General features: G+C 40.9%; 1 protein-coding gene and 1 pseudogene across 1 annotated transcript; both read left to right on the top strand.

Moving 5' to 3' along the window:
- Positions 1-3,260: 3,260 nt before the first annotated feature.
- LOC140905630 (taste receptor type 2 member 7-like) lies at positions 3,261-4,199 on the top strand. The gene is given in 3 exon segments (XM_073329135.1): positions 3,261-3,318; positions 3,321-3,810; positions 4,073-4,199. Coding segments are annotated over 3 exon segments (675 nt in total).
- Positions 4,200-7,677: 3,478 nt separating this feature from the next.
- On the top strand, positions 7,678-9,837 carry LOC140905628 (taste receptor type 2 member 40-like; annotated as a pseudogene).
- Positions 9,838-13,951: the final 4,114 nt, after the last annotated feature.

Genomic DNA, 13,951 nt, shown 5'->3' with positions numbered 1-13,951 from the left:
CTCCTGCTGGTAATAGCTCACCTTACCTGATCATTCTCCTTACAGTGTGTATGGTAACACCCATTGTTTCATGTTCTCTGTGTATATAAATCTCCCCACTGTATTTTCCACTGAATGCATCCGATGAAGTGAGCTGTAGCTCACAAAAGCTTATGCTCAAATAAATTTGTTAGTCTCTAAGGTGCCACAAGTCCTCCTTTTCTTTTTGCGGATACAGACTAACACGGCTGCTACTCTGAAACACATAACCAGTTCTAGTGACTATGTTATGTGCTGGTGCTCAAATACATTATTCAGGAAAAGTTTCCCATTTTAATCGATTATGTGATTTGATTATTCAGTTTTAAGGTATTTGACCAGCTCTAATATTTGTAGGCTACATATTGTGTGTGCAGGAAACTACGTGGCTGCTGTATGGGGATTTGGGTGCCTTTTTCCCAGTCTCAGGTCTGTTATTGACTAGGCGTATGGCCTTGGGGAAATCACTTTGCCCTCCATGTGCCTTTGATGCTTTGACACCTGGCCAAAGCTCCTCTTCTAACTTTAGATGTCTTTTGGAATAAACCCTGATGCTTCTTCCTCCCCTCTGGTCTTTGGAGAGCTGGGGTCTATTCCCCCCCCCAAGTTCTACTGAGAGAATAGACCCACTGAAAGGGATATTTGGGGGAAGGAACAAAGCCCTGGTCTAGAGCTAGTAAAAAAAAATAAATTAAAAGCCCATTTTTCCATTGGGAAAAGCAGATTTAATTAAATCAGAACATTTCATGGGAACATACTGATTTCATCAATAATTTTCATGAATATGTATAGGTATATTTCACTTTCATATGTTTGACATTATATAATAGTTAAAACAAAATGCTTCAATGAGGTTGTTCCAAAGTTTCTGAAATGAAATATATCAGAATTTTCATTTTTTGGAAAACTTGGAAATTTCAACTTTTTGTTCCAGTTTGGGATGAAATGAAATTTTGAAATGTCAGAATGTCCCATCGAACAGAAATTCTGTTTCTCTCACGTCAGGGCTGTTGTATTAATCTTGGCGGACTAGTGGGTCCAGAGTCAAAGACGTTAACAGGACTCTGTCACTGTGCACCATTAAATAGATTTAAACAGGGCTCTGGGGTTGGTATAGAAAGCCCTCAGCCTGCTTAGTTCCATGGCAAACGCACCAGTACAGATTTTTAAACCTTTTTATTGAAGATACAGAAAAGCGAAAAGTTAAAAAAGCATTTGAAACTAAAAGTAATAAATAAACTTTCATTTTAGCTATATCACTAGTTCCCTTTCTCTTTGTCTGTAGAGACTCTTTAGAAGAAAATAAAACTTAATAGGTAGTAAGAAAGATGGTATTAACTATTCTTTTGGGAGAAAAAATAAAAAGTTAGTTGAGATAAGCTGGAGCTGTTGTTGTTGTCGTTGCTGTTGCTGAAGTCTGATCCAGTTTCCGAGAAGGCAAAACAAAACACACAAGGGGAGAGAAAAGCAAAGCAAAGACAGAAAATGCAGCATTTGTCCCTTGTCTTACTTGCAGCCTTGTTGCTGGAAAACAGAGGCACAGCACATGGTCCTGTTCGCCACAGTTGCACAATTAGCCGCAGTCTTTGGCTGATATTGGGAGTTAGCTCGACAACTTGAGCAGCCACCACGGAACACCAATTTCTCTGGCTGGCCACAGATCTATTTTGACTGGGTGCTGCAAGAAGAATTGCCCCCTCCAAATAAAATGTGCACTTCATTGTGCAATAGGCAAGGACCCTTGTCCTATATGACATGTTTAGATCTCAATAAGGCAGCAGTGATACTGCACTCCAAGCTTGCTGTCCAAGCCTCAGGCTCCCCACAAATCCTAGTCTCTCCCCCTCTCCACACTCAGTCTCAGTCTCCTTGCCCAGCCAGTTTTCATCCCCCCCTCTCCTGCCCCTAATCCTTGTCCCCAGTCTCCTTGCCCAGCCAGTCCCAGTTTCCCCTCTCAGCTATTCATCCTGTCTGTCTCTTCCCGGACCATACCACTGGCTCTCGGTCCTGTCTCCCTTCCTGGGTGCCTCATCCGATCTCAGTCTCTCCCCTCGCCCTCTCCCCAGTTCTTGTCCCAATCTCTTTCCAAATTCTCCTTCCCTACCAGTCTCTTTAGCCAACCAGTCCCAGTCTGCGCTCCCCCTGTGGCTCCTACTCACAATTTCTTCCCCTCCGCACTCCAGCCCCGGCCTGCCCGCCCCTGACTCCTTGTCCCAGTCTACTTCTTTCCCTTCGACCCAGTCCAGCTTTGGTACCCGCTGCATTGTAAGCACATAGCTCCCTCCCCTACATTGCCAATGCCCCAGCAGGGGGGTTGCTGAGAGCCCAGGCTTCCTGTTCTCAGTGCCCATATCTCCTTCCTACACCCTGGCCCAAAGCAGCCATTACAGGGAACGTCCTTCAGAGTCCCCATAGCCCTGGGCTGGAGGGAGCATTCTCAGTTGGTCTGTGGGGATGGTGCATGGTCAGCTCTAGAAGCCATGAGAGGTTCACTCAGGTTCATCGTTGACAGAATCTTCTGAAATTTAGCTGTTAAATTCTAGTAATTCTCTTCGGAGCAATGTGCAAGCTGTGATTTTTCAGAGGTTTATAACTTGGGCGGGTTTTTCCAGCGACAGAAAAAGGCACATCCTTAGCACACAGGCTACCTCACTGCTAAATCTCACATATCTGCTTCAAAGCAGGGGACACTAGACATTTCAAAGAAATGATTGCCAGAATTTTTTTAACATGGGCAAAACAATACAATTTCCCCTAGTCTCATTCTTGGACACAGCTGAACCATTTTGGCCAAGATGTTTCAGATACATTTAGCTCGAGGCAGACACTTGGAAGGGAACATTTCTGCCTAAATGGTTAAAAGTTAGCAAAAGTACAAGCAACTGAAAACAGGGTTTTATAATGAGAAGTGTCAGGCGACCTTAATAACAGGCTGTGCTATTAGCTCCACCTATAATTAAAGGTAGGGCAAAAGGTGGAGGGAAGAAGTGTAGCTGGCCAACTGTATTCAGCCTTTTGGAAGAGAATATGCAAATACTCTATGTGTGAGTAAGATGTAGACTGAGGAATTAGATCCTTCCAAAATTTGCATCCTCAGGAACAATGCCAGAAAGTATCATGTTCAGGTATTTTCCTGCTCCTAGATAAAAGGCAGAAGGACAGTGTCAACTAGCTATCAGTGAATTGGTGCTGCCATGAAACCTGTAGAAAGGAAGTAGGCATTGGTGAATGTGAGAGGGAAGATGTTGACTCCACTTCTAATAATCACTCTAACTGTTTTAGCAATTGAAATCATTGTTGGATTGTGGGAAATCTGTTTATTGCAGTGATTAATTGTATTGACTGGATCAGAAGGAGGAAACTGTCCCCCTGTGACATGATCCTTGTCTCTCTGAGTATATTGAGATTTCTCTTGCATGTGATGATGATATCGTACATCCACTCTCTCTTGTCTCCAGAGAGAGAGAAGTTTGGTCATACAAATAAAATGCTCACTTTCCTGTGGACGTATTTAACCATTGCTAGTCTCTGGTTTGCCACGTGGCTCAGCGTCTTTTACTTTGTGAATACTGCTAACTTCTCCAAACCACTCTTCCTGCAAATGAAGCTGAGAATCTCTGGGATGGTTCCATGGCTGCTTGTGGGGCCAGTGCTGGTCTCCTCTGTCACCTCGCTCCCTTCCATCTCGGTTGATCATAGCCATTATCACTGCAAATCAATTTGGAATCTATCAGAGAACATCACTCTCAGAGAGATTAATGGGGTTGTGACAGAACTCCATATCCAGCTTTTGTATTTGTTGGGATGTTTCTTTCCCCTTATTATATTTTTGGTGTCATCCATCCTGCTGCTGATCTGTCTGAGGAGACACACCAGGCAGATGAGATGTAATGCCTACAGCTTCATGGATCCCAGGACAGATGCTCATGTAAATACAATTCAAGCTCTGCTCTCCCTCCTTGTCCTCTATGTTTCTGGTTTTGAATCTGTGGTCCTGATGACATTGCCTATCTGTCTAGCTGGTAGCCTCTGGACACCTTCAATCTCTTTACTGATTACTGGTTGCTGGATATTCTTCAGTGCACTCCATTATCTTGATTCTAATGAATTCTAAACTGAAACTGGCATCAGTGAGGAATCTTCACTGTATAAAATGCTGTCTGAGAGAAGGGACCTCTTAAACCATATCAGAAGATCACAGATGTAGATAACCCCTGTAGGAGACAGTTGGAGTCAATACTTGTTTCTCTACACTGCTTTCCCTTCTCCATCCTACTGCTGAATAAATAAATATTTTACTGGAGTAGCTACTATGGCCCCTGTGCCCTTGAAATATCTATGAGATAGAAAAGAAATGTGAAATTCTCTAATCATTCTTTTCTCCTTCCATGATCACAAGTGGAGTCCACCATCACAAGAGGAATCCATTACAGCTTGGAGTTCTAGCTCAACAGGAGTCCTGTCCATGACTAGAGTTCCGAGGTCCTATATTACTACAAACAGTTAATAATAGGGCTATAGACTAGTTGCTTACAGATAGCCATCTTTATTGTTAATAAGAGTCTCAGAGATTGTTACTTGAAGGACCAGTGGGAATGAATTGAAAGGAGGCTACACACCCTGAAGTTCGGGGGAGATTAGGTGACAAACTATGAACTTTTTTCAGAGTGACAGCCATGTTAGTCTGCATCAGCAAAAAAACCAAGGAGCACTTGTGGTACCTTAGAGACTAACACATTTATCTGGGCATAAGCTTATGTGGGCTAAAACCCACTTCATCGGATGCATGCAGTGGAAAATACAGTAGGAAGATATATATACACAGAGAACATGAAACAATGGGTGTTGCCATACCAACTGTAACGAGACCAATCAATTAAGGTGGGCTATTATCAGCAGGAGAAAAAAACCTTTTGTAATGATATGATAATCAGGGTGGCCCATTTCAAACAGTTGACAAGAAGGTGTGAGTAACAGTAGGGGGAAAATTTGCATGGGGAAATAGTTTTTACTTTGTGTCATTTACTTTGGGTCATTATGCAAAGTAAAAAGAACAGGAGCACTTGTGGCACCTTAGAGACTAACCAATTTATTTGAGCATGAGCTTTCATGAGCTACAGCTCACTTCATTGGATGCTTCATCCGTAGCTCACGAAAGCTCATGCTCAAATAAATTGGTTATTCTCTAAGTTGCCACAAGTACTCCTTTTCTTTTTGCGAATACAGACTGACACGGCTGTTACTCTGAAACCTATGCAAAGTAAAAGCTTTTTCCCTATGCTGTTTTTCCCCTACTGTTCCTCACACCTTCTTGTCAACTGTTTGACATGGGCCATCCTGATTATCATATCACTACAAAAGGTTTTTTTTTTCCTGCTGATAATAGCCCACCTTAATTGATTGGTCTCATTACAGTTGGTATGGCAACACCCATTTTTTCATGTTCTCTGTGTATATATATCTTCCTACTGTATTTTCCACTGCATGCATCGAATGAGGTGGGTTTTAGCCCACAAAAGCTTATGCCCAAATAAATTTGTTAAACTATGGACTGTGCATATTACTGGAACAATCTTCCGTGCTCCTTACATCTCTGGCAGTTATGATGGGCTTGAATTGGAGAGGAGTGGTGAGAGATGATGGGGAACAAACCTGCATGCTTCATTGAACCTGGTATCGAATACCATAACTTTGCAGCAGGATCAAACAACAAAATAAAGTTTAGAATAATATGAAATCCAGCTAGGACAAGATATACCTGGCCTTTTATATGCACACTGTACACTCTCCAGGGTGAGCGGTTAGCTGAAAGTAATAGCGAGGACAGAGATTTTTCACTCTGCTAATTGTCATTGAATACTATAACAAAATTGGAAATTGAGCTGGGTGTGCATGCATTTTGATGATAAATCCATGTCCGAGGCTTAAGAAGTAAGTAGTTGATTAAAGTTACTCTCCCATATAGTAATTTATTTTATACTTTTAATGGCTTATTATCTGTAGGTTGATTGCCTAGGTTGTGAATGTGGTGTAAGTAGATATAGACAGGCAGACTTTTTAATGCTTTTCTTCAAAATCTCCCTCTTTTATTTGAATTGATTGAATTAATTATGATCCTATCAAAGTATATGCCAGTACGGTGACAACATATTGCTTGCGGTAAGCAGCTCTGAACTAGGTGGCTATTCAAATACACGTTTTCATACTCTGCCACCACTAGTTTGTTTAATATTGTTCATACAAAGACATAATTTTCAAAAGTTGCCATGTTTCATTGAGTGATTTAGGATTCAATTAAATGTTTAAGGTATGTGACAAGTTGCAATATACATGTGCTGTGTGTAAGAAATAGTGTGCATATGACTGGAAACCAACTGATCTAGATCTAATCTGCATTCTAGTTCGTTGTCTTGCTTTGTTTTACAAAATTGAGTATCATTACCCACATTTTGTTGAGAAGGAAATTGTGGTCCATGTTAACATTAGTTTCCCCCTTGGAAAATATGGCTAATGCTACTTAACCTCCTTTAGAAAATGCTCTGCTACCTCTAGGTGAAAAGCACTTTGTGAAATGCTAAATACGTTGATTTGCTTTTAGTTTTTTCTTGCACTCATTTTGAAGGAGCTTTAGATTTTTTTTAATATTTGGGGATTCATATATGATGCTATTATGTAAACATTCAAATGGCCTCCTAACTGAGTTTTTGGAAGTGGATTGAACTATCACGCTGCAGAGTGTAATATCACATTATAAAAAATGAGCTTCTAGTGTTTTCGGTTGCTAAAATATAACATCTAAAATATAAATTGATTGCAACTAGGTACATCTGCACTGCAGCTGGAGGTGTCATTTCTGGCTTGGGTAGACACACACACACTAGGTTTGATTGAGCTAGTGGGCTAAAATATAGAAGTGTAACCCTGGTGGCACAGGATAGCTGGCTAAGTACGTACCTAGGGTCTTCGGCAGGATTGTACTCAGGTGGCTAGCCCAGGCTGCTGTCTGCATTGCCACAGGTTCACAGCTACATTTAGCTCACTAGCTTGATCAAAGCGAGTGTGACTATGTCTATCCAAGCTGGAAATTACACCTCCAACTCCAGTGTTAACTTGTCCTAGTGTTGTCTGCAGAAACAATACCTCTGAGGAAGGTGTTAATTGCTTGTTTACATCACAATAGAATTTTAATTATAAAGTCTACTTGTGTTAATCTAGATTAACTATTTCATTGCTGTTCATGTTAGCAGAAAAATTAAGTTAGGATGTAATGGCAATATTTGCACATGGGGCTGCGGAGTAGCTAGTGGCTGGCTGGGTTTCCAGGCTTCAGAACTGAGGATTTTTAAACTTTCTCCTCCTCTTATTTAAAGTCACCTCCACCTTGCCAAAAATGATGGACCAAAGAGTTGTATCACCACCACCCAATGACTTAGTGCCAAAGAACTTCCCATCTCTTTCTATGTGCCAAATACCTCAACTATCCCCTATCCACCCATCAAAATCTCTAGTTCCACCTCCCCATTTATTTCTGTGGAAGGAATTTAATGTCAACGTTCGTGAACACAAGGGGATTCCATATTAGATTAAATTAGATGGGGCTCGGGGTGGGAAAATGGGGGGAGATTACTCCATAAATCCATGATTCTTGCCACATTAGTTATGTCTAAGGCACTGTATAGGCTAACAGGCCCTGTCCTATTGCACAATGCTGCACACATATACCTCACTACGGACCTCATTGCAGCACCCAGCCAAAGGGAGAGCGGTCTTCCTCTCTCCAAAATACAGAGCAACTCCATTGAGGCTGATTCAGATTTTGGACAGATGAAGATTCGGTATGTGATATGATTCCCTGGCACCAGACTGAGGATTGGAGAATTCACATGGTGGTAGAACCGCTGGCTGGCCCCTGCTCTGTCCTTTTTGCATTACTCTGAAGATATCCTCCCCTACTAAAGCCTTCATGGCAATTATAATAGTTTGGTGATAATTGTTAGCCATTCAGGGTGATAGAAACAGACAGGAAACAGATATATTCGAAAGGTATATACATTAAAATGTGGTTAGAATACTTTTTCTCTCTTCAACTTTTCCTTTGTTCCCTTTACTGTATTATATTTTTTCAGTCTATTTTTTGCCAGATTAAACTTTCTGTTTTCTTATTACAATGGTGTGAACAAAACTTGCCGAGAACTTTTCAGAGACACAGATCACCAGCTACCCTACTTGAAAGCAATGAGAGCTGTGGGCACTCAGCCACTTAAAATTCAGGCCAGGAACTTTTCTGTTTCATATTCTACTTCTGCTTAGTTATTCCTCCCTTTCAGCTTTCCCCCTTATTCCCCCACATAATTATATGCAACTCTTCATCTTATCCCCAAAGTTAGTTCTTTTCTTTCCCAGCTGTTCCCCATGGAGCTCTAATTTTTATTTTTTCTCTCCTGAGTTGGGATGAGGGAGCATCCTTCTCTCTCTCTTCCCCCTACCTCTGCCCTTGCACATCCTCCACATTCATAGACTTTCTCCAACATTTCCCCTCTCCCACAGTATAAGGTACATTCAGAACCATAGCCACAGAGGTCTCACCTCTCACTCTAAGTAGGAATATCAATGGTAGGGTAAACCATGGTGAGTAGCAGCTGACCATCTGTCCACCAACCTGTCGAAGAAAATATGTAGATACCAGATGTGTGAGTAGGATGTGGATTCCAGAATTAAACCATTCTGAGATTTGCATCCCAAATATCAGCACTGGCAAAATGCTTCCCATGGTCACTTTCAGATCATAGATAAAAGGCAGGCAGGCTGTGCATGCAGCTAGCTGAATACCAACTGACCCCAGAGGAGATTTATTCTGGAACTCCGCAAGAGGCAGGCAGTGGTGACTCAGAGTAGAAAAAATTTGCCTCTGTTTAGCATTCCACTAATTATTTTAATAATTTTGGTCATTGGAGGGTTTGTTGGAAACGGATTTATTGCAGTCATTAATTGCCTTGATTGGATCAAAAGTAGAAAAATCTCTTCCTCTTATATGATCCTGATCGCTCTGAACACATCAAGATTTGTGTTGCAGGGGAAGTTAACAGCGCATATCCAGTCTCTACTTTCCAAATATACTCAAACTGGCTCCTCTGTATACAGCATCTGTTATCCTACGGATGTTTGTAAACCATGCCAGTCTCTGGTTTGCCACCTGCCTCAGCGTCTTGTACTGCATGAAGATCATCAGTTTCACCCAACTGCTCTTACTGTGAATGAAGCAGAGAATCTATGGGATGGTTCCATGGCTGCTCCTGGGGTTGGTGCTGGTTTCTTCTGTCACCTCTATCCCATTGTTGTGGACTCTGTGTGCAATTCAGCACTGCAACTCAACAGGGGATCATCTAGAGAACAACTCTGTGACAGACATTAATTGGCATAGCCCAGATCTCTTTTTTTTTTCTGTACATTGTAGGGAGTTTCTTTCCTCTTACAATATCTTTGGTGTCTTCAATCCTGTTAATTACTTCTCTATGGAGTCACACCAAGAAGATGCAGCAAAATATAACCAGCTTCAGGGATCCCAAGACAGGTGCTTATATAAATGCCATAAAAGCATTGATCTCTTTCCTTATCCTCTATGTTTCCAGTTTTGCTGTTCAAACTCTATTATTACTGCTTAACAAGGTAGATAACTACATCTGGACTTCTGAAATCTGTGCAATAATGGTTGCTGCATATGCTTCGGTATACTCCATTCTCTTGATTTTAATTAATTCCAAACTAAAAGTGAGGATTCTCCAATGTACAAAGTGCCATCTGAGAAAAGGGACTTCTTAAACCATATCATGAGACCCCAGAGGGATACCATCACTCCTGAAATAGAACTGGAATCAAGCCTGATCCCTCTTTTCTCAACATTTATTCTCTTTTCCATCCCATCCCTCAATTAAAAATGATTTCCCTCTTTTAGGTATTAATATGACTGGCACTCTTTACAACCTCAGAATATTGGCAGAGATTGAAATTTTATTTCCATCACTTTTCTCCATAAGCACATCACAAGAGGAATCCTTTTGAATTGGTCATCCATGTGGGGACAAATGATCTCTGTAAGCACGGAGAAGAGTATTTGAGCTTGTGGTTTCTAAAGACCGGTGGGAATAAATTGAAAGGAAGCCAAACATTAACATTCTGGGCAGCTGAAGTGACAAAGCATGGACAGGATGCAGCGTGGGCACAATCTTACAGTTTAGTGGTGTTTGAATCAGACAATAAAAGTATATGCACAGCTGAAGGTGGGGGGAGAAAAGCACAGTCAAAACTTACACAGGGATCAGTGAATCTGGCATCAAATGTCATCTCATTGCTGCAAGACCTGAGACCCAAGAAAGATTAGATTTGGAGGAAACGCCTGTATTCAGACATAACTGTCTCAGTATGTACACAGGATGTGTTTCCCAGCTTGATGATTCAGCTAAAAGTAATACAATGGAGAAAACTAGGCATGTGAAAATGTGCAGTTGAATTGTGTTTGTAGATAATAACCTGAACAGCGTTTGTATGCATTAAGCCTCTGATATGCATTGAGCAATTTCGGGATTTAAATAGATGATTCAAATTCACCCTCTTGTACAGGATACGTTATAATGGCTTGCTTTTTAGACGTTTATTGCCAAGGTGATGAATATGGTATAGCTAGATATAGGCAAAAAGACTGACTTTCATGCTTGCTTTAGAAAATTCCTCTCTGCATTGAATTGTCAATGTTCTAATCTAGTCCCTGCATTGTCATGTGATTTGATAACTGGTTGCTTTTTGTGAGCAGTCATGAGCTATTTCTATTACTGCAGCCTTCTATATTGTACATTCATATGCGGTTTTACATACAGCACAGCCATTAGAGCTGGTGGAATACTTTTGATCAGATACATAATTCAACAAATGTTCCAATGGTTCATCAAATAATGTGCTGACTTGTTCCGTTTTTAAGGTATTGGCCCAGCTCCCGTTTTCTCAGGCTATATGTTCTGTGTGCAGGAGTGTAGTTGGTTACAGGATTGTAAGTCTGCAGGGTCCCAGTCCTGAAATTGACTAGCAGCATGGTTTAGGGTAAATCACTTGCTCTTGTTGTGTCTGTTTCCATCTGTTAAAAATGGGGGGTTTACCCCTATTTGTAAAATGCTCCTAGATCACCAGCCAAAAATTGCTATATAAATGGTAAATATATCAGTTTGCTTTGATTTTTTTTCTTTTCTTTGTTTTTCATTGGTTTTGTCGAAGGAGCTTTTATAGGTTAATAAACATTTATTCAATATAATGAATGTGTAAATGACCACATACTTGCTTTTTGGTGGGTAAGAGTAGGAAATTCATTGCATAATTTTCTGCAGAATCTAGGTTCATAATTTTTTAAATGATGAAGTTTGCAATACTTAGAGTTGCAAAGTTAACTTGCAAAATGTGAGCTGAATGTGAAATGATATGGTGATATCTGCCCCAAAGTACAAAAATAATAGCTCTAAGACAAGTTAAGTTCTCTCTCTCTGTCATCTTGTTAGTCTTATCTCTGAAATCTACTAATAATAAATAATAAGTGGTTTACTGCTGATCAACTTAGCAGAAAAAATGTGCATGTGATTTTCAATCACTGCTGGATGTAATAGCAGGTATTGGTGCAGGGTGTACTGGGGAAACTAGTTGCTGTCAATATCTCTTAGGTTGGTAAACGTGGAAAGAAAAACCTTCTCTACAGTTTTAAAGTTCTCTACACTTTTGATGGGGGGAGAGTTTAGGGGTGCAGTACTGTGTAAGTCAGAGTTCCCACCACTAAATCTATGAGGATTTTCTGACAGACAGAGCCCCACCACCCAGGGCTGACAGCCAGAGCCCAGCCACCCTGCTCCAGCTCTCAGTGCCCCACAATGCACCACACTGACAGCGGTGCAAGCACTCCTGATGAGGATGCACACTGCTGACAGAAGGAGTTAGTGTGGACATACAACACTGATTCAATTACTGCAGTGACTGTACGTTGACATAATGTAAGTCACCTTAATTTTGTAGTGTAGACATACTTATAGAATCATAGAAATGTAGGGCTGGAACAGACCTTGAAGTCATCAAGTCCCCTGTGCTGAAGCAGAACCAAGTAAACCTAGATGCTCCCCAGCTGTTTGTCCAACCTGTCCTTGAAAACCTCCAATGATGGGGATTCCACAATCTCCTTTAGAAGGCTGTTTCAGAGTTTAATTACTCTGACAGTTAGCAAAAAGAAAAGGAGTACTTGTGGCACCTTAGAGACTAACCAATTTATTTGAGCATGAGCTTTCGTGAGCTACAAGTGAGCTGTAGCTCACGAAAGCTCATGCTCAAATAAATTGGTTAGTCTCTAAGGTGCCACAAGTACTCCTTTTCTTTTTGCGAATACAGACTAACACGGCTGTTCCTCTGAAATCTGACAGTTAGAAAGTTTTTCCTCATATCTAACCTAAATCTCCCTTGCTGTAGATTACTTCTTGTGCTACCTTCAGTAGACATGGAGAACAATTGATCACCATCCTCTTTATAACATCCCTTAACATATTTGAGGACTTTTACCAGGTCCTCCCTTAGTGTTCTTTTCTCAGAACTATACAGGCCCAGTTTTTTAACACTTCCTCACAGGTCAGGTTTTCTAAACCTTTTATCATTGTTGTTGCTCTCCTCTGGACTCTCTCTGATTTGTCCACATATTTCCTAAAATGTAACACCCAGAATTAGACATAATACTCCAGCTGAGGCCTGTGCCAAGTAGAGGGTCACAATTACCTCCCACGTCTAGACCTAGCCCAATGGAGAATTTCTATAGGGACTTTGCAAGTATGGCAAATGTGGTGAATCTGAGTGGCAAGATGTTGACTAAAGATGAGCTGCAATCGGAATTTCAATCCCACAGGGAATTTCCCATTTTTAAAAAAATGTTCCAGTTAGGAATGAACGGTCAGAAATGCAATCTTTCCCAGGGAATGGAAATTGTCAAGAAATAATGCTTCCACTTCCCAAAACTCCTTGACTCTGCAGAAGCCTTCCAAGTGGGCTGTCCAAGAGTCTGGGGCTCTGGTTTTGTGGCAGCCTGCCTGGCTTCCATTGAAATCAACACATTCCTGTTGAACATTTCTGTTTCCACACATCACCATTTTCCGGAGGGAAAAAAGTTGTGCTGGAAAATTTCTGACTAGCTCTAATGCATTTCAGGGGATGTCTCTGAAATGGATCAAGTTTTCCTGCAACATCAATTGTCCAGTGTGGAATATCAATTGGTTAGTGTAGAAAATGCTCATCTGCCTTTTGTCTATGAGCAGAAAGAAATTTGAAAATGATATACCTGAAAATGTTTTCTGTTGTCGTTCCTGGGGATGCAAATCTTGGAAGCATTTCATTATTCAGTCGACGTGCTGCTCAATGGTATTTGAATATTTTTTTTCACACCACTGTTTACAGATGCCCAGTTGCATTTTACCTATTCGCTCTAGAGAAAGTGATTGGGTGACCATCTGAATTCCAGGAAGGGGACAAGGGGTACTCCCATACAGTGGGAGAAGAAAAATGATTGGGGAGTGAATGGAATTAGGAATTAGAGTAGTAAGATGGGTAGGGAAGCCTTCCTTCCTTTGCTCTTCACATTTTGGGAAAATAAAGAAACAACAAGCCTAAATAGGACAGAGAAAATGACAATATATATGTAGACCTCAGCTGTAAAGGTGGCAATACAGAGGATAAGGGAAAAGATCAGAGCTTTTATGGCCTATATATGAGCATCTGCAGTAAGAGTCATGAACCTGGCTACACTTTTGTTACAGCCACCAGGTGTACCAAAGAGAGGTAATTAACATTATGGATGCCTCCAAAAATAACACAAGAGAAAAGGAAGACGCCGTATCATACACAAAAGAAAGATATGGAAATCTGAGAT

This window comes from Lepidochelys kempii, chromosome 1 (genome assembly GCF_965140265.1).
Source record: "Lepidochelys kempii isolate rLepKem1 chromosome 1, rLepKem1.hap2, whole genome shotgun sequence".
NCBI classification, from domain to species: domain Eukaryota; kingdom Metazoa; phylum Chordata; order Testudines; family Cheloniidae; genus Lepidochelys; species Lepidochelys kempii.
This window is presented reverse-complemented; position numbering and strand designations above follow the sequence as displayed.